Source organism: Carcharodon carcharias, chromosome 12 (genome assembly GCF_017639515.1).
Source record: "Carcharodon carcharias isolate sCarCar2 chromosome 12, sCarCar2.pri, whole genome shotgun sequence".
Taxonomy (NCBI): Eukaryota; Metazoa; Chordata; class Chondrichthyes; order Lamniformes; family Lamnidae; genus Carcharodon; species Carcharodon carcharias.
Window position 1 is genome coordinate 66,534,730 of NC_054478.1, and position 19,029 is coordinate 66,553,758.

The following is a 19,029-nucleotide window of genomic DNA, read 5'->3' on the forward strand; positions in this document are numbered from 1 at the left end:
TCCAAACCATGACCTCCTCCACTGAGAAGTACAAGGGCAAGAGGTGCATGGGAACACCAGCACCTGCAAGTTTTCCCCCAAACCACACACCATCTTGACTCGGAACTATATCACTATTCCTTCACCCTCCCTGGGTCAAAATCCTGGAACTCCCTTCCTATCAGCACTGTGTACCTACACCAAATGGACTGCACTGGTACAAGGCAGCAGCTCATCACCACCATCTCAAGGGCAATTAGGGATGGGCAATAAATACTGGCCTAGCCAGCGAAACCCACTTTCCATGAAAAAAATGTTTAAAAATTGTTATTCATTTTGTCAATTAAACCTATTTAGCACACTTTTGGCTGGATTTCCTTACTGCTTTGTCCATCAGCTCTGAAAAGTTGCACAGGAATTTTATTGAGTATATTCAGGTGGAAATAGCTTCAGTATGATTATTTAAATTGCTTCCCAAGTTTCCTCATGCCTTGAGCTACTCTGGAGTCCACACACCAGAGTCCCCATTGGCCTCATCTGCATTTGGCAGAATGAAAGCCAGTGGCACAGCAGCTACAAATTTCTTAGTCATCTGGATGCACTTGCATCAACTTAGCCTGAGAAGTATGAGGTGCAGCACTGCTAGAATCATTGGGCAGAGTTCTTAACAAAGAGGGCTCTGGAGAATTTGAATTCCAATTTCTGCTCCTATAAAACGCAAACATTTTTTTTTGCTATTCTGCCAACACATTTTTCAGAGTCAGACCATGACAGATTTTAGTACTAAGCACCATTCAACCTTGTGACCTAATTGTATGCCATTATCAAGGATCAAGAGGGAGGAGGATCATCACAGATTGGAACAAGACAAGATATAAACAGAAAATGCTGGAAATAGTCAGCAGGTCCGACAGCAAATGTCAATGTTTCAGATCGATGTCCTTTTATCAGAACAGATCTGTGGCAAATGTATGATCATCTACAATGGACCCAAGGAGGATAGAGCAGGGTACTTTGAACGCTGAAAAGCTGGGAACACAGGAGGTCCAGATATACAGATTATTAAGATGTCACGAACAGGTACAAAAAATGGTCAATAAGGCTAAAGGAATGCCAGCCTTTATATCTGGAGGAATGGAGTACAAGGAAGTAGATGCTATTCTTCAGCTATACAAAAAATGGTTACTTTACTCCTAGACTACTGAAAGTAGTTCCAGGCACACTCTTCAGGAAGGTTATTTGACCTTTGATGGAGTGCAGCATAGGTTTACCAGAATGATACATGGACTCCTAGGGTTAAATTGCAAGGAGAGATTACACTAACAGGGGTTACATTCCCTGGAATTTAGAAGCTTAAGGGGTGAATTATTTGAAGTTTAAGCAATAAAAAGGGAAAAGATAGGTATATAGTGATACATTATTTCCACTAGTTGGGGAATCTAGAACATGTGGTAATTATTCTGATAAGGAGTTAAGGTGCAGGGATTAGGATTTGTCTGTTGCCATAAATAAATATATTTTGTACTGCAGAGAAAAAAAGACATTTTCATATCAAACAGCATATCAAACTTGTTCTGTCGAAGGGTCATGAGGACTCGAAACGTCAACTCTTTTCTTCTCCGCCGATGCTGCCAGACCTGCTGAGTTTTTCCAAGTAATTCTGTTTTTGTATTGGTATTCTTGTGATTGTCCTGATGAGTGCAAGACAAAAAGCTTCGCCAAAATGTCTTTTTCCAGCAATACTCAATTTCTGTAGTACCAAACGACTATAAATATTTTTGTCAAAGTAACCACTGTTCTTACACAACACAGAGCTGAAGAGTTAGAAAGTAGTAAAGTCAAATTACTAGAAGAGGCATAACATTTCTGTTGTCTATTAGCAATACCATGGGAAGTAAATAGTTACAAAAATTGCCAACTACTTCATGCAAAAATAATTTTGGTCATCTCCCAACAAAATTTTAAATCTACTACTAGGAGTTTAATAAAAACAATTAAGGGTATGCACTTGAAACAGTAATCTCCTTACAAATGACGACTGACCAGCAGTTTTGTTTTTACTAAGAACTATATAAACAATCTAAGTACAGTGGAGGAGTAAAAATTGCAGCCGGAAATTTCTCAGCTGTTCACAATCACCTAGTTGACAGTTGCTCACTTACTATGATCGGGTGTCTGATCCAGTGTGAGGCCCTCTACAGGACATCAATGAGCAAGACAAGAAATAGCAATGTTCTTCAATTAATCTGATTGAAAAATACTCAGCCACAGAACCTAGATCAAGAAGTCTAAATTAGAGTTAAATTATATAAATAAAAACAGTGTTAGGATTAAGAGGGAAATAAACAAAGCAAAAGTGTAAAAAAAAAAAAAAAAATCTTTAACACAAATTAAGTTCTGAAGGAATGAGACTCCACATTAATAAAATTAAATTTTCAGGGCCAGAGGGGCAGTTTGGTAGTAATTGGTACTTAATATACCATTAAATTCATTTGCCCCTGAATGCAGCAGCCCTGAAGTTCTCTGGCACATTTAGTGAGTACCCGGTAACCAGGACCCAAACTTGATGCATGTATTTCAATGCCAAATCTATCAGCAATACATCATTATAATGTGGCTTGTAAACAAGCAGGGTAACTGACCTGCAACTTCTGGATTTCTGTTTTATTGCACCTGTATACTTCAGAGTGGCTGATCAATTGTTTTCCCCTCAACTGAGTGCTGACAGCCTCCTTACTATTCTTAATGCAAAAGCTGGACCCAAGCTTTTTTGACTTGTAAAGCTTTGTTTAATTGTCACATACCTATAAGTTCTTTGTTTCGTACATCAAGGGCCATGTTCCTCAAGGCAGTAGCAACAGAGCAAACAACCCGATCATTGTCCATTCTCAGAAGTTCCACAAGGATTGGAAGGCCTTTCTCTTTTCTGACTGCGGCACGTATATACGCTGCCCACTGATGTCAGGAGGGGAAAAAATAAAAAGTTAATTAAATCAGAACTTGGGAACTTAAGGCTGAAGCACTATAAGAAATCTATTCATCTGCATGCCTTTAAGCATCAGACATTTTTTTGCCCAGCACAGCCACTTTTAAATACAATATATCCAAAATGTCAGAACCACTTTTGACGATCATTTATCACTTTCTAGTTTCCCACTTAGCTTTCTAAACAATTAAAAACCAACTATTATGCATTATTGTGATATGCTTCAAGATACTTGGTTAAATACACTAATGAAAGAATTCACTTCATCTCTTGAAGCAGAGTTAACCAATAATGGTTATTATTCAATTAAGATCCTATGGCGATTTTGGTACTAGTTCGGATATCAAAAATCAAGGGATGGTGCAAGACTTTTGAGCAGGAGAACAGGTTGGTAGCTAAGGACCATAAATAGTTCCTCAAATTTTATTGCAGCATATTAATTAGCTGCAATTTTTTCTTATCTTTAAAAATCTAATAAATTCATTCATTTTACTCTTACTTAATCCTTTTACTTGTAGCTCTGTTGAAAAGCAATCCCTCACAAAGTAGTGCTTTGCAGTTCTACACAATAGGGGAGATATTCCTTTGACATGTATGGGTGTGTTAAAAGCCAGAAAAAGGAACAGGGTCCAATAATCCCACATCCCCACCCTTGTAGAGTGTAAAGTATATTTTCATTAAAATTTTAAACAGTGCAAGGGCATTGTTGTAGCCTCTTCTGCACCTTTTTCTGGCCTTTACTCAGTCTACACTGCTTCTTAAGAATAATCCATATAAAAGGATTTTTAGAGTTGCTAGCTGTTGAGGGGCATATGGATAACTTTAAAGGGCCAGAAAGATGACCAAACCAGTGGTTTTGACAGAATACCAGACATTTTGTCCCCCTTTGAGCACATCAGATCACAGGAAGATCAGCTCATCCAAAGTCCCCAGAAGCTATATTGGTAACAGTGGGACTGAGGGCATAGATTCACAAAGGCCTAACTAACTATAATTATAATGAACCATTATACCTGCCTTCTGCAGGCAAAAGGAACATGTCCATGCATTGCACCTTTTTTGAATTAAACAAAAGCGTGGGGGACAATAGTTCCCTAGTGTATTCTCCGTGGCAACGCCTCAACCAGAGTCAACTTGCCAGCTAATCAGTAGCCTTTTCTCATGCGGCATAAACTGTTGCTCCCTTTGAAATTAAACATTCTTGCATTTGTCCTGATGAGTGCAAGACAAAAAGTTTTAACAGCGTGTCTCTTTTTTCAGCAATACTTATATTGAATTGTTATTCACAAGCACCACAATAACAACTCATCATACTTTGTGAAACTTAATGAGAGAAGGCATTATTGTAGGAAATGTGAATCCTTTTATACTCTATCTTTTAATTTTTTAAAACTTCTGCGTGTTAAGTTTCTTTTTTATGTGCATTTTTTTAATGAACTCCTGGTAGATGAAGGGCTAATACCAAAAGCATGTTTAGGGCGTATGACCTGTGCAACTTCAGTCAAATCAAAGTCACACTATAATGTGAATTGACAGTGTGAATAACAAAAGGGAAGTTGAGACAGATGTCCAAACAATGATACCAGTTGTGATCAAAGAATATGCTTTGAAACATATAGATCATGGACTTTGGAGCTATAACTAAATGAGTATAAGGGTTAAATCCAGCAAATGTTTCTAAAGGAAAAAGTTAATGTTAGGCTATTTAGTTGAAGATATCCTGTTCATGGGTCCATGACCATTGACAAATGGAATAACAAGATCGAAGTATGACAGCAATAAGAAAACAGCATCAGCCCTGGCTAATGAGGATAAAAAAGGACAGTGAAAAAAGGTTCAGCAGGCAGATTTGAAGACATAGGGAAAGAAGAACAGAAGTTACAAGCTGTCTGCAGCCACTATAGTCAGTGGGAAGCACAAACTACCTGAACTAGTATATAGACTGCCTTTTATTAAGTATATCCTTTGCTGCTCAATAAGCTGTCCTCATACCACCAGCCTAATACCACATATCAAATATCTCCCTGATCGAAATTCATTGACTGGCCGCTGAACCTCTTACATAATGGGCTGATAATCAGTCAATACCCACACTGCCAGAAACTACATTTGTAGGCACTGTAATTCCTACCCAATAATGTCTAGGGTTTAGGGTAGCAGGAAGCCAGATGTAAAGCTGTGCCATCTGCTGCTAATGTCCAGTGTTGGTGCAGCCAGTGATAGTGCCAGTTGGCTGCAACCCTAAGCTGGTAGTATGAGGTTCCTTCCACTTCATTTGTATCCATTACTTAATTCCCTACTCAAACGAGCCTTGGCCAAGGCTTCCAATGAGTTGAAATGATTTTTGAGCCTTTCAAAGCTTTTTGAATTACATTCTGCAATTGTGACACTTACCTTTAATTTTCCCCATCCCATTAAATTTTAATTTACTTTCAATTTCTACTCCTAACACTAGTGTGCTGTCTATATCTGTCCGAGTCTATATCTGGATTAGTGAAAAACTGCAAATGATCTCACCAGGAAATTAAAGTGCTATTAGTACTCTGCCGTTCCAGTGATATCGGCAATTGTACGTAATACTTAGAATTGAGAGAGAAAAATCTATTCCAATGTTTCAACTAAAGCTATATGTAGACACAAATTTATTTACAGATGTGTACAGGAGATTTCAATTTAAAATATTTGTTAGTCCTTGTGGTTAAACGTTGCATTCAGATTAAAGAAAATTCTCATCCAGAACAGATTTTCTAATATTTTATTTTTGAAGCAACTTGAAACTGCAATGAACTTTTACACTTATGTAATGTTGCAAGTATAGACTATGAAAAGAAATACTTTCCATATTTTCATTGACACATTGGTATCACAACATTACTGGTGGCAAAATTTTTTTTTTGTATAAAACAAAGTTAATAAATTGTTCAAATTCTAGCAATGCAACTTCATATTTCACACAATAAACGGCACACAGATGCAATGGAATTTACTAATGCTAACTTAATAGCTCATTGAAGACTGCCTTAGTCAAAAATTCAACAAATGGCTCAAGTTAATTCTGGTGTTTAGAAACTAAAGGTGGAAGTGTTATTTTAGTTGCGCCTAAGACAGCTTTAGTGAATATCTACATAAAACATACCAGGAAGATCTTTGGTTACCTTATCTCAAGTAGAACAGAGTAGGAATACTGCAATTGGTGTCATGGCTCTGAGTTAGGAAAGCAAAGAACAAATGGCCAGAATTCTCATTCAAGATTGCTTTCCAGCAACAACTCCAAGTCTGTGTGGAGAGGTGGGGGTAATACCAGACAAGGAGATGATCTAACTCAAACTATTTTGATGAGTGATATCATTGAATTGTATAGCATGGGAGGTAGCTATTTGACCCATTGTGTCTGTACTGTTTCTCTAATTCTTCACTTTTTCCCATGCCCTTTCAGGTTGAACTATTCATCCACTTTCCTTTCAAAATATATTACAAATTTTGCTTCCACCACTGCTGGTGGTAAAGCATTACAAATCCTAACAACCTTCTGCATAGAAGAAAAATTCTCCTAACCTTTCCTTTCATTCATTCTTCTGGTATCAATGTTCCCTGCTCAGTTTGCATTGTTTCCACATAACGTCTGCCTCTCCCAGCTGCAGCCTTTCCTGATGCCTAGGTGCACTATATAGGTGGAAGATACAGAACTTAATATATAATAGCTAGATTGAATAGCCATAATATGGTATACAAAGAATAATGTTTTATTGATAAGCCACATTCAATTTCATGAAATGTTGACTGGGATGGTGGGATCTGGTGACATTATATAGGTAACTAAGTACTGTTTCCATGGCACATGCACATTTTTAGTTCTCTTCTTGGCCTGAAGTTGAACTACTGGGCATTCCAAGATGACAGTCACAATACAGAAAGACCAGGTGGAGGACACAAACTAATAAGGCTTAAACAGGCTACCCCCACCTAACAATCTTCTATTATAAAGTAAAACACAATACGGAAAAGGTTTCTAATTGTGTGGTCTGAAAATTTGCTTTAAATCAAGTCAACTCACTCCTGAACATATAATGTAAACCTGAGCTGTCTCGAAGTACTAAATGGGGCAAAATGAAGCTGCAACAGAGTAACGACGTAATATTCATATCAACCTGATAGTTTTAGACAGCATTGAAAAAGAATGGAGACATCTAAATATGTCCTAAAAAAATTTCCCACTTTGGTGCAATACCCAATCCTAGTCGCTAGGTAATATTGTTCAGAAATAAGGCAGAACATTTCAACAGTATACACTGAGGAGGAAAATCACACCAATTCCACACAGCGACGGGATTAGGGTACTACAAGGCAATGAGTTACTCAAATTAATGGGCCAGATTTTACGGTGCCAGAAGTGACGACACATTCAACGATTGCCACTACGGCACATCGATGAGGCTCCACAACTTCCAAGTGCACATGCATTGGAGTGCGCTAATCATAAGATTGTTATGGGTCAACCCATCCTATTCCGAGGTTTTGTTATTTCAAATGCTAAGCAAAGAACCAGCGCATATTTAGGCTAACTGCCCACTAATTCCAAATTAATTATACTTAAACTTTACATCAGGATTCTCATGCATAAGGAACCATATCTCAATTTATGAACAACTAACAACGAAGCCCATTCCCTTTTAAAAGTTAAAATGGATTGACTTTTCAACATGAAAACTTTTAAAAATCTGATAAATCTGTTAAAAAAGTAAAATCTATGACTTTTTAACTATGATTTATCATACTTCTAAAATATTGCTTTTTAAGTTGATTTCTGATCAAAATAGTACATTTTTGAAGAGGTTCTATTTTTAATTTTGTAAAATTAATGTTTACTAAAAATGTGATTTTCTAATGCCCATTTTCCCCAATGTTTCCCACTGTAAGCCACACCCACAACTGCCTGTCTTTTTCGACTAAACTAGCCTGCGCTGCTGGCCATCATTGTAACCTGCAATGAGAGGGAATCTGAGCACAAGGTAGCCGAAATTCTCATTACTGGGATTGCAGAAGGTTGATAGAGATTTATTCAATGTCAGCATCCTATGCTGCCACTGACTATAAAATCCAGGCCATTAATGTTTTCCACTAGACAAAAAACATCAGGCCAATATGATGGCCTTTTACTTAGAATGTTCAAACCTCTCTTTTGGAAGCTTGTACTTTCTGTAAAGGCTGGGAAATACAGTGGATTGTCACATCACCCTCTCATGTTAGATCCAGCTCAGCCTAAAGAGCTGAAATGCTCCTTCTTCTGACATTAAAACTGGGAGAGCAAGTAGAAAAGCTATTAAAACATGGAGATTCCAGGTTCTATAAACAGAGGTACAGGATGAAGAGAGTTAATAGTAATGTTAAATCTATACAATTCATTGGTTAGGCTGCAGTTAGAATATTGTTTAGTTTTACATTACTTTAGGAGGGATGTCAAGGACATCAAGGTGGTACAGAAGTGATGCGCAAAGGTGGTAGGATGGTGGGATGAGAGACTTCAGTTATGAGAGACTAGGACTTTTGTCATTAAAATAAAGGGATGTTCAAGCAATTCTGATGAGTAATTTGGAGAAAACTATGGCCACTGAATGGTGAATTGATAACAAGGTTGACAAACTTAAGATCACCATCAAAAGAACGAAGAGAGTTTTTTTAATATAGAGTCTTGGAATGCTCTATCTGAAATGTGCTGGAAGCGGAATCTTTAATTACTTTTTAAAAGAAAAATTACATTGAATTTAAAATTAAAAAGTATGTAACAAAGGAACAGGCCATTTGGTCCAGCTAGTCCTTGCTGATGTTTATACTTCATGTAAATTCCATATTTAAATTCAGAAGGCAATGGGGAAAGGGGAAGGTAATGGAACTAAGTGAACAGCTTTTTCTAGGGAGTTGGCACAGACAAGATGGACTAAATGATCATCTTTGCAATGTAAAGTTCTATGGTCAGCTGCAACCCTATGCAGTGGACATGAACTCAAAAACGGTTGTAACTTTTTTTCTAGTTGGCTGAAAATTGCCAACTTTAAAAAATGGAAAAAAGCATTAATACAGTAGATGGTACTCCTCAGAAGTTGCAGCAGGACGCAAGAGAGCTTCAGCCTGTATCTGGATCGAAAAAAACTGAGTTAGGACCGCTACATACCAAAACAAAGGGGCCCAAAGATGGTAAAAAGTGTTGCAATTCATAGAAGGGCATTACTTACTTTGATAAACACAAGTGCATAATTTATTATATATTGTACATATAACTTTGGAATTACCTTCCAGTTTCCTGCTGATAAGTTCTGTAGAGATCCAGCAGATCCTTCCAATGTAGCTGGGTTTGAACTTTCAGCAAGGAGAGTGAGATATGGTTTCACTATTGATGGATGCCACAACATTTCAACTCCTTTGGGAGATTTAGAAAATCCAGGGATAGGACCTACTCCATCCCACTGTAAATAAAAAGTATTGGCTTAAAAGCAGCAGGATCTATATAATTTCATTCCATGCACAATTGAAAGTTAATAACTTAGTTGCCACTTGGCTGCGTTATTTACATTGCTTAATTCACATTATTGGATAATTCATCCTTTTTATCCACTAAAAATTACTTGAGATGTCAAGAATAGTTGAGGCCAACAATAAATCTACTAAACTATGTAATAAAAATACACTTTGGTGGGGAAAATTAAAAATGAGAGAATGTGGCATTTTGAAAATCTTTTATACATTCATAGGATGTAGTCGTCTCTGGCAAGGCCAAATTTTATTGCTCATTCCTATTGCCCATTATTGGTGGTGGTGAGCCACTTTAATAACTATGTGGCATGCAAGGCCATTTCAGAGGGCAGCTAAGTGTCAGCGTTGATGGTCTGGAGTGATATATAGGTCTGATCGGGTAAGGGTGACTTCCCAAAGCACATTAGCAAATCCCATAAGTTTTTACAACAATCTGGTTGTTATTTGGTTACCATTATTGATACTAGCTTTTTATTCCAGATTTACTTAATTAACTAAATTTAAAATCCCCAGCTGCCGCTGTGGATTTTGAATTCATGCCTCCAGATCATTTGTCTGAACCTCTGGATTACTAATCCAATAATGCAACCACTATGCTACCGTTCTCGGTATCTAATTAAGATAATGCACTGAAGTTGTCCATTGCTCCTATAACGTTCCTTGTGATTTTTGGTATGTCAAAGAATTAAGTTGCATTCAAATAGTGTCCTTTCCCTTAAAACCACCTATGCTATTTGCCTCAATTAGCCCCTTGTAGTAGCACATTTCACATTCTTGGCATTTTTTGGGTAAAGAAGCTTCTTCTGATTTTCCTACTGGATCTATTAGTGACTACCTTATGTTTATGGTCATAAATTATGATCCCACAAGTGGAAATTATCTTTAAGTCTATCCTATTAAACTTTTCCATTATCTTAAAAAATCTTTGTAGGCACACCTTGATGTTCTCTTTGAGATATAAGCCTCAGTCTGTTCAATCTTTCCTAATAACTGTATCCTCTCAATTCTGGTATCATTCTTTTTAAAATCTTTTTTGCACTTAAATTCTAGTGCCTTTATATCCTTTTTATATTAGGGAGACCAGAATTATGCATAGTACTCCAAGTGTGGTCTAACCAAGGTTTGATACATATTTAACAGAACTCCTCTGTTTTTCAATTCTACCCTTCGAGAAAGGAACCCCAGTGCTTCGCTTGATTTTCTGAATAGTCTCATTATTCTGTGCCACTAATTTGTGATTTATGATTGTGTACCTCTAGATCACTTTATCCTCTACTCCATTTAAACTATTATCCTGGCAGGATGTGGCCTTTATTCTTTCCACCAAAATGCATGACCTCACACTTAACTATATTGAAATTAATTTGCCAATCTTACACACATTTTGGAAGTTTATTGTACTTGTTGCATTCTTCTTTCATGTAAAATATTTCATCCACTTCAAATCTGGCAGCTTCTGCAAATTTTGGAAATTCTTAAGTCCTCCATTTATTGATGCTCAAGCTTGGTTTAACTGATGTATTCAGCAGAGAATATACTATATACATTGATAAGGTGGCTTGCAAGCTCTAGGTTTCCCAGTGAACACTTCAATCATGCATTACAGTGACTATTTTATGTTCACAGTCAGTTCGGTATTGTTGCCATTTTTAATACTATCACCATGTCCCTCAAATTTATTTCAGCATTTGCTAATTTTTTTGGTGATTCAGCTCCCATTGGAGACTACAAACACAGCTTCAAATCAAATCCCAGTTTCAGTGAAAGGCAAACTTTTACCTGATCTTCCTGGGGTTCTTTTTTTTTCTTTTTCTTCTTCTTACCCCAGCAACCAGTTTCAGCATCTTTATTAGCAGAGTCACTACCAAGTAACCCATCAAGCTCACTTGTGCCCATCAGACGAGCTTGTGGAACCTCTAGTTCTAAGCGATAAGACAGGTTTCTCAGGATGCAAACACAGTTTTCAACAGTCTAAAACAACAAACATAATTTGAATGCCACTTACACCAGTTATATTTGAACAAACGTAGTCATTTTAATCAAATTTTGCCTCAGTAAGGCATCTAAACTTGGCTACGCTTCATGAACAAGTTTTGCTGTTTTTGTTGAAGCTTCCCATGAAAACTTATGACTCCAATTTAGTGTGGGGATTACAAAATAGTAAAAGGGACCTTTCCCAAGAACACAAGAAACAGGAGCAGCAGTAGGCCATTTGGCCTCTCAATCCTGCTCTGACATTCAATAAGATCATGTTTAATCCAATTGTGACCTCAACTCTATTTTCCTTCCTGTGCCCCCCAAAAACCCTAGATTCCCCTGTAGATCAAAAATCTATCTAACTCAACCTTGAATATATTCAATGGCCCAGCTTCCACTGTTCTCAGGGGTAGAGAATTCATAAGATTCATGAGCCTCTGGAGAAGAAATACCTCATGTCAAATGGAATATCCCTTATTTTGAATTTGTGCCCTCAGTTCTAGATTTCTCTCAAAGGGTAAACATCCTCTCAGCATCTACCCATTAAGCTCCCTCAGAATCTTATATTAATAAACTCACCTCTCATTCCTCTAAACTCCAATGGGTGTAGGCCCAACGCACTCAACCCTTCCTCATAAGACAACCACTTTATTCCAGGAATCAGCCAAGTGAATCCACTTTGAACTGCTTCTAATGCAAGCATATCTTTCCTTAAGTAAAAAGGCCAGAAATTTATGCTGTATTCCAGGTGTGGCACAGTTGTAGCGAGGCTTTCCTACGTTCATATTCCATTCCCCTTATAATAAAGGCCAACATTCCATCTGCCTTCTTGTTGTACCTGCATGTTAACTTATAATTCACATATGAGGACCTTGAAGTTCCTCTGTACCGCAGCATTTTGAGGTCTTCTTCATTTAAATATTATTCTGCTTTTCTATTCTCCCAAAGTGGGCAACCTCATATTTTCACACATTATCCTTGATCTGCCAAATTTTTACCCACTCAACCTATCGATATCCCTTTGCAGACTCCTTGGGTCCTCCTCACAACTCGCTTACCTACTTATCTTTGTATTGTCAGCAAATTTGGCTACAATATACTTTGTTAATTCATCTAAGTTATTAATATAGATTTTAAATATTTGAGGCTCTGGCACCATTTCCTGTGGCACTCCATTAATTTGCCAAACTGAAAATGGACCCTTCATACCAACTGTTTCCCTCAGTTGCCAGCCAATCCTCTATCCATGTTAATGATTATCCTCAACACCATGAGCTTGTATCTTACGTAGTAACTTTTTGTGTGGCACCTTATCAAAAGCATATGGATATTCTACATCTACTGGTTCTCCTTTATCTATCCTGATTGCTAAATTCTCAAAGAACTCAAACGTATCAAACATGATTTCCCATTTGTAAACATGTGAATTCTGCTTAATTGTATTTTGATTTTCTAAATGTCCTGCTACTACTTCCTTAATAATATATTCCAGCAATTTCCCAATGACAGATGTTAGGCAACCAACCCATAGTTTCCTGCATTCAATCTCCTCCTTTTTTAAATAGAGGTGTTAATATTTGCGGTCCTCCAATCCACTGGGACCATTTCAGAATCTAGGCAATTTTAGAAGATTACTACCAATGCATCTAATCTCTCTGCAGCTACTTTTTTAAGACCCTCAGATGCAGGGGACTTGTCAGCCTTTAGTCCCATTAATTTTCCTAATAATTTTTCTCCAGTGATAGTGATTGCTTTAAGTTCCTCCCCTCACTCTTGCCCTTTGATTCTCTACTATTGTTCAGATGCTCGTATCACCTACCATGAAGAGGAATACAAAATACTTGTTCACAGTCTCTACCGTTTCCTTGTTTCATCCTTTAAGGAACCAACATTTACATTAGCTACTCTCTTCCTTTTTATATATACACACTTGTAGAAGCTCTTACTATCTGTTTTTTTTTAATTTCTTGCTAAATTACTCTCATTCTAATTTCTCCCTCTATTTTTTTCATCATTGTTTGTTGATTTCCGAATTTTCCCAATCTTCTGGCCTACCACCAGTCTTCACAGCTTGATGGGGCTTTTCTTTCAATTTGATACCATCCTTAGCTAAGAATAGTAGTGCATCCTTCCTGGAGAGTCTCTCTCAATGGAATATATCATTGTTGAGAATTATGCAATATCTCCTTAAATGTCAGCCTTGCTGATTTACTGTCTTATCTTTTAATCTATTTTCCCAGTTCACTGTTGCCAACTCTATCTTCACACCTTTGTAACTGCCTTAAGATACATTTCTCTCCCTCAAACTGAATATGTAAGACCATTAATGAATGTTGTCTCACTAGACATTGCCAGCTCTAAATTAGCCTGTTACCTGGTTGGTACAAGAATGTATTGTTTTGAGAAACTGTCCCGAGTACACTATGAACTCATCCTCCAGGCTACCTTTGCCAATTTGATTTGGCCAATCTAAAAGATTAAAATCACCTATGATTATTTCAGTACCTTTCTTACAAGCCCCCATTTTTTGATGTATGTCCTGATATAGTGTAGCGACTGTTAGGGGGCCTATAAATGATTCCCGCTGGTGACTTCCTTCCCTTGCTATTTCTTATCGCCACTCAAAATGATGATACATTTTCATCTTCTGAGCCAAGATCATTGTTCACATATGTACTCATCCTTTTATTTTTAAAAGAGAGCTACCAACCTTCTTTCCTTTCCATCTTTCCGAATGTCAAATACCCTTGAATATTCCGTTCCCATCTTAGTCATTTTGCAACCACATTTCTGCAATGGCCATATCATACCCATTTCTTTCTAGTTATGCTAACCACTGTGCAAAGTGGATCTTTCACCTGCCATTATGAAGCACTGCTGGTGATATTTGAGGAAGTTAAGCCTAACTTCCTTCAGTCAGGGGATCAACAAGAACCTTGATCACACCACCAGCTTGAGGACCCGACTATGTGTTTCTACCCTGTTAGAGATTTCGGTATAGTTAGAAAATAATTTTACATGAAAAATATTCGTTATATTCTATTCCATGAGATTATTTCTGTAGTTACAAAGACCTAAAATTGAAAGACTATTAAAAAGCTAAAAATGTGATTACTCTGAAGTGCTGATGTCTGTGATGCCTAAACAACAAAATTTAGTGCCTTCAAGAGAAAAAAGTGGAAGGTAGGAAAACTAAGAAATAAAAGGTCAAGTCTTTAAGCAATTCATTTATTTTCAAGTTCAGTGACTGTTATAAGAATTTTGCAGCACATACTGAATAAATTAAAAGAATAAGTAAAACCACTGTTAAGTGGAGCAAATCACAGTAAACATCCTGTCCAGGGAGCAGAAATCACAAACCTTGCTATCATAATCTGCAGTGTTAACGCACATCTGGATTACATATAGTAAGGAATCCACCAACCCCTCACAAGATCGGATCTTCTTTCGAGCCTCTTCACCTGCAGAGCTAAGATTTCTGCAAGATGGCAAACTTATTAAAATGAAGCTCGCTAACATATACAAGTAATTATAAACATTTCATTGAATTAAAAGATAATGAAACTAGGCACTTTTCATACATGAAGAATAGCCACTTGCACAAGCCATTGGTTGCCCATGGAATTAAACTCTAGGTGAGTTAACATCTTGAGTGGTGATTAAAAAAGGGCAAAATTGACTGAGAAAATATGAGTGAGAAAACAAAAAAAATTTAAACTAAAAAAAATTTGATCTTATCTAGTAAAATCAATTCATTGAAAACTTTCATACTTAACTGCATACGAATTAATTACTTTTAGTTTTATGATTTCAATCCTTCAATATACTTCTATAGTTATGACCATTGAGCTGAGGATAATTTACTTACATACCTTAGACATCCAGTAGTATTTCGTAGTACTAAAGAAGTTTGGAATTTCACTTTTCTGTCTTCATCAAAAGAAGAACTGCTCCAACCAGAATGAGGTATCACTACGCTGTTTGTGAGAGTTGTTAGAGCATCACGAATAATTGGCATCTTCACTGCATCACATGAAGACAAGTTCCAGAGTACTCCTAAAACATATTGAAATGTAAATTTATTTCCCAGCACTTACTGGTTTGGTAACTGCAGAGCTTTCTTTCTCTTCTCCATAGAGTGAACAACATTCAAATATTCAAAATTGGTTCAGACTGGGGTAGGGGTTATATACATTGAGAAGCAAAGTATTTCAACAGGGTTTCTCTGACAATCCACTGTAACTTGGGTAGATACGCGAGATAAATGGCTTAAAGGCCGGTTATGCTACTTCTGAGTTTTCTGACAATTCTCTGCCGCAGTTTTGGTGGACAAGTAGGAGAACTCCGAACAAACATCTTAACCAGTTTAAATGCTGAAATTTTACTTCACTTCTTTCTTTACAACACTGACAAGAACAGAGATCAGAGTCAATTTCCAATTATTTTTTGACATTTGAAAGCTGGGATGGCAGATATTCATTTCAGTTGCTCAACATATACAACCCCAAGAAAATTCAGAAGACATTCTTAAAGCTCTTAATACACAGTAGAGGTGAAATACCTTTGTTGATAACCACCAGAATAGCCAGGTTCAACAAAATAGGAAATCTCAAATCCCAATTTGTATTCAAATCTGGTCATTAAAATTATATAAAGGATGAGTTGCAAACCCCAGGTCACATTTTTACTGAGATTTTTGCATTCGATTCCTCCATATTGTAGTCCATTTTAAATAGCATTAGGTTTTTGCATTGCAATGAGACCCACCTCCATCTAGTAACAGAATCAATCACTCACTCTAACCTTTTGTCCCTGGTAGTCACATACAACTCAAACAGACAGTGTAAGGCCCAGGTAGAGATATCACTTAAGGAGATCTGAACTTGGGGTTCTATTCAAAAGCCTGAAAACACTCCTGAAAACTTTGCCCTTTTTTACTGGGATAACAGCAACATCCTTTGGTAACTTGACCAAGTGGTCATTATTGTGTATGAACCTAGACAGTCAGCACTGTTGTCAAAGGCCTGTTTTCACCTGATGAAAAACTTGTAATGATCACTGCTGGTAATTTCATGTTGAAACGTAGAAGGTGTGGGTGATTTTTGTTCTATAACCCAGGATGCTGCCCCAAGCTGAGGTTTGCTACTCAGCTACTGTTGGAACACATGAATGAGGAGGAAGCAGCCATTTGGCCCCTTGAGCCTGCTCTGCCATTCAATAGGATCATGGGCTGATCTGATTGTGGCCTCACCTCCACTTGACTGCCAGTCTTCGATAACCCTTGGCATGTCTCATAACACTCAACTCTCTTGTCAAGCAAAAATCTAACTTAGCCTTGAACATATACAATGACCCAGCCTCAATTGCTCTCTGGGGAAGATAATACCACAGACTAGTGAATCCCAGAAAAAAATTCTCACCTCAGTATTAAATGGGAGACCCCTAATTTTTAAAACTGTGTCCCCTAGTTTTAAACTCTCCCACAAAGGGAAACATCCTCTGAGCATCCACCTTTTCAAGTTCCCTCAGAATCTTATATTTCAATAAGATCACCTCTCATTCTTTTCAACTCCAATGAGTATGGACCCAATATACTCAACCTTTCCTCAGAAGGCAACCCCTTCATTCCAGAAATTAACTAAGTGAACATTCTCTGAACTGCTTCAAATCCAATTATATCCTAAGTAAGGAGACCAAAACTGTACACAGTACTCCAGATGCAGTCTAAGGCCCTGTGCAGCTGCAGCAACACTTCTCTACTTTTACACTCTATTCCCCTTGCAATAAATGCCAACATTCTATTTGTATTCCTAATCACTTGCTTGACCGGCCTAGCAAGTTTTTGTGATTCATGTACAAGGGCACCCAAATCTCTGTATCGTAGAGTTCTGCAGTCACTCTCCATTTAAATTTTCCCACATTATATGCCATCTGCCAGTTTTTTGCCCACTCACTCAACCTATCTAAAACCCTTTGCAGACTTGGCAACTTAATTTCCTTCCTAACTTTGTGTCATCAGCAAATTTAGCTACCATACATTCAGTCCCTTCACCAAAGTTATTTATATAAACTGTAAATAGTGGCAGGGCACCAGCAGATCCCTGTGGCACTCCATTAGTAGAACTTGCTAACCCAAAAGTGACCCATTTAACCCTACTCTCTGCTTCCTGTTAGCTAACCAAGCCCCCTTCCGTACGAATATGCTACCCCCCTACACCACAAGCTCTTATTGTGTGTGGCACCTTGTCAAATGCCTTTGAAATCCAAGTACACCACATTCACAGGTTGCCCTTTATCTATCTTGCTTGTTACTTCCTCAAAGAACTCTAAGAATTTGGTGAAACATGATTTCCCTTTTATAAAATCATGTTGACTCTGCCTGATTGTATTATGATTTTCTAAGTGCCCTGCTATTACGTGGATTCTAGCCTAACTTGCTAACTGGCCTACAGTTTCCTACTTTATTCAAGAAAGGAGGGAGTCAAAATGTTACATTATAATTTTCCAATTTGCTGGGACCTTTTCAGAATCTAGTCTCCTGATAAAAAATATATAAAAAATGTATATAAAAACTATATAAAAATATTAAAGATATAAAAATTATATTTAAAAATATATATCTCTTTATAAAATTTTTATTTTAAAAATGGACACAGCTTTGCTGCGACTAGCCATGACTCATACCAAAGGAATTCCTAACCTTCAGAAACCAGCAGGGGCCTCGTTATCTTTAAAGATGTGCTAATGTTCTCTATGATGGGTCGACAATCAAATTCGAAAGAAATGCACCCACCTCCTTTACATTTCTATGGCAGAGCTCTGGCAAACAGAGATGGTGTGCTTGCAAAGGACAGAAGGGACCCTGACTCCTCTATTAAACACCTCAAGAGTCCAGACCTGGGAAAATACACCTTTGTCCAATACCAGTAGGAGAGAGGTATGTCATACGACCTCCCCAAGGTGCTCGAATCTGTAATATTGCCATGTGGAACTGTACCCAGGCAGTCTACCATTTTATCATCTCACAGATAGCAGTAGAAAGAACTCTGTCCAAGTTTAAAATTGCCTGGCCCTCATCTACACTGTGAATTACTGGAACTTTGGAACTTCTGTATATGCGCCTTCAAGACTAATTCAACTCCATGTGCCTTCTCCCATTGTGGAAGTCCTCACTTCTGGAAAGTTGGATCACCCTGCAACAATCAGCCTGCTAACCTCTGAAGGAATACACCACTGGACTTTTGATTCTGGACTCAAGTGAAACCATAACTTATTCCTATTGTGGTCTATCCCTCTACCTCTTTCTTTCCCTTTTCCCTCTTTTATTGGATGAGTGCAAAAGGAGCAGACATTGCGAAACCCCTTCCCACATGTTGGTTGTGTAAAAATAAACCAGCCCTCTTATTTACCTTCGAGTTTGCTGTGGGATTAATACAGGATTGGATCATTCCAAACTGAAGGGTTGGAGGAACTGTGCCACCACTTATAAAAGGGAAATCAGAAATCAAAAACACCCTTCAGTTTACAGACAGATAGAGGAGAGAAGAGAAATCAGGGCT

At 37.6% G+C, this 19,029-nt stretch overlaps 1 protein-coding gene across 3 annotated transcripts in view; it reads right to left on the minus strand.

The window, feature by feature from the left end:
* pkp4 (plakophilin 4) overlaps positions 1-19,029 on the minus strand; it is a 179,576-nt gene that overhangs the window by 23,086 nt on the left and 137,461 nt on the right. For all 3 annotated transcript variants that reach the window (XM_041201035.1, XM_041201036.1, XM_041201034.1), the window contains 5 exons: positions 15,343-15,526; positions 14,831-14,948; positions 11,273-11,464; positions 9,253-9,426; positions 2,784-2,934 (listed from right to left, as the gene is read on the minus strand). In XM_041201035.1, the coding sequence (XP_041056969.1) occupies positions 2,784-2,934; positions 9,253-9,426; positions 11,273-11,464; positions 14,831-14,948; positions 15,343-15,526 (819 nt within the window). The remainder of the gene's footprint in view (positions 1-2,783; positions 2,935-9,252; positions 9,427-11,272; positions 11,465-14,830; positions 14,949-15,342; positions 15,527-19,029) is intronic.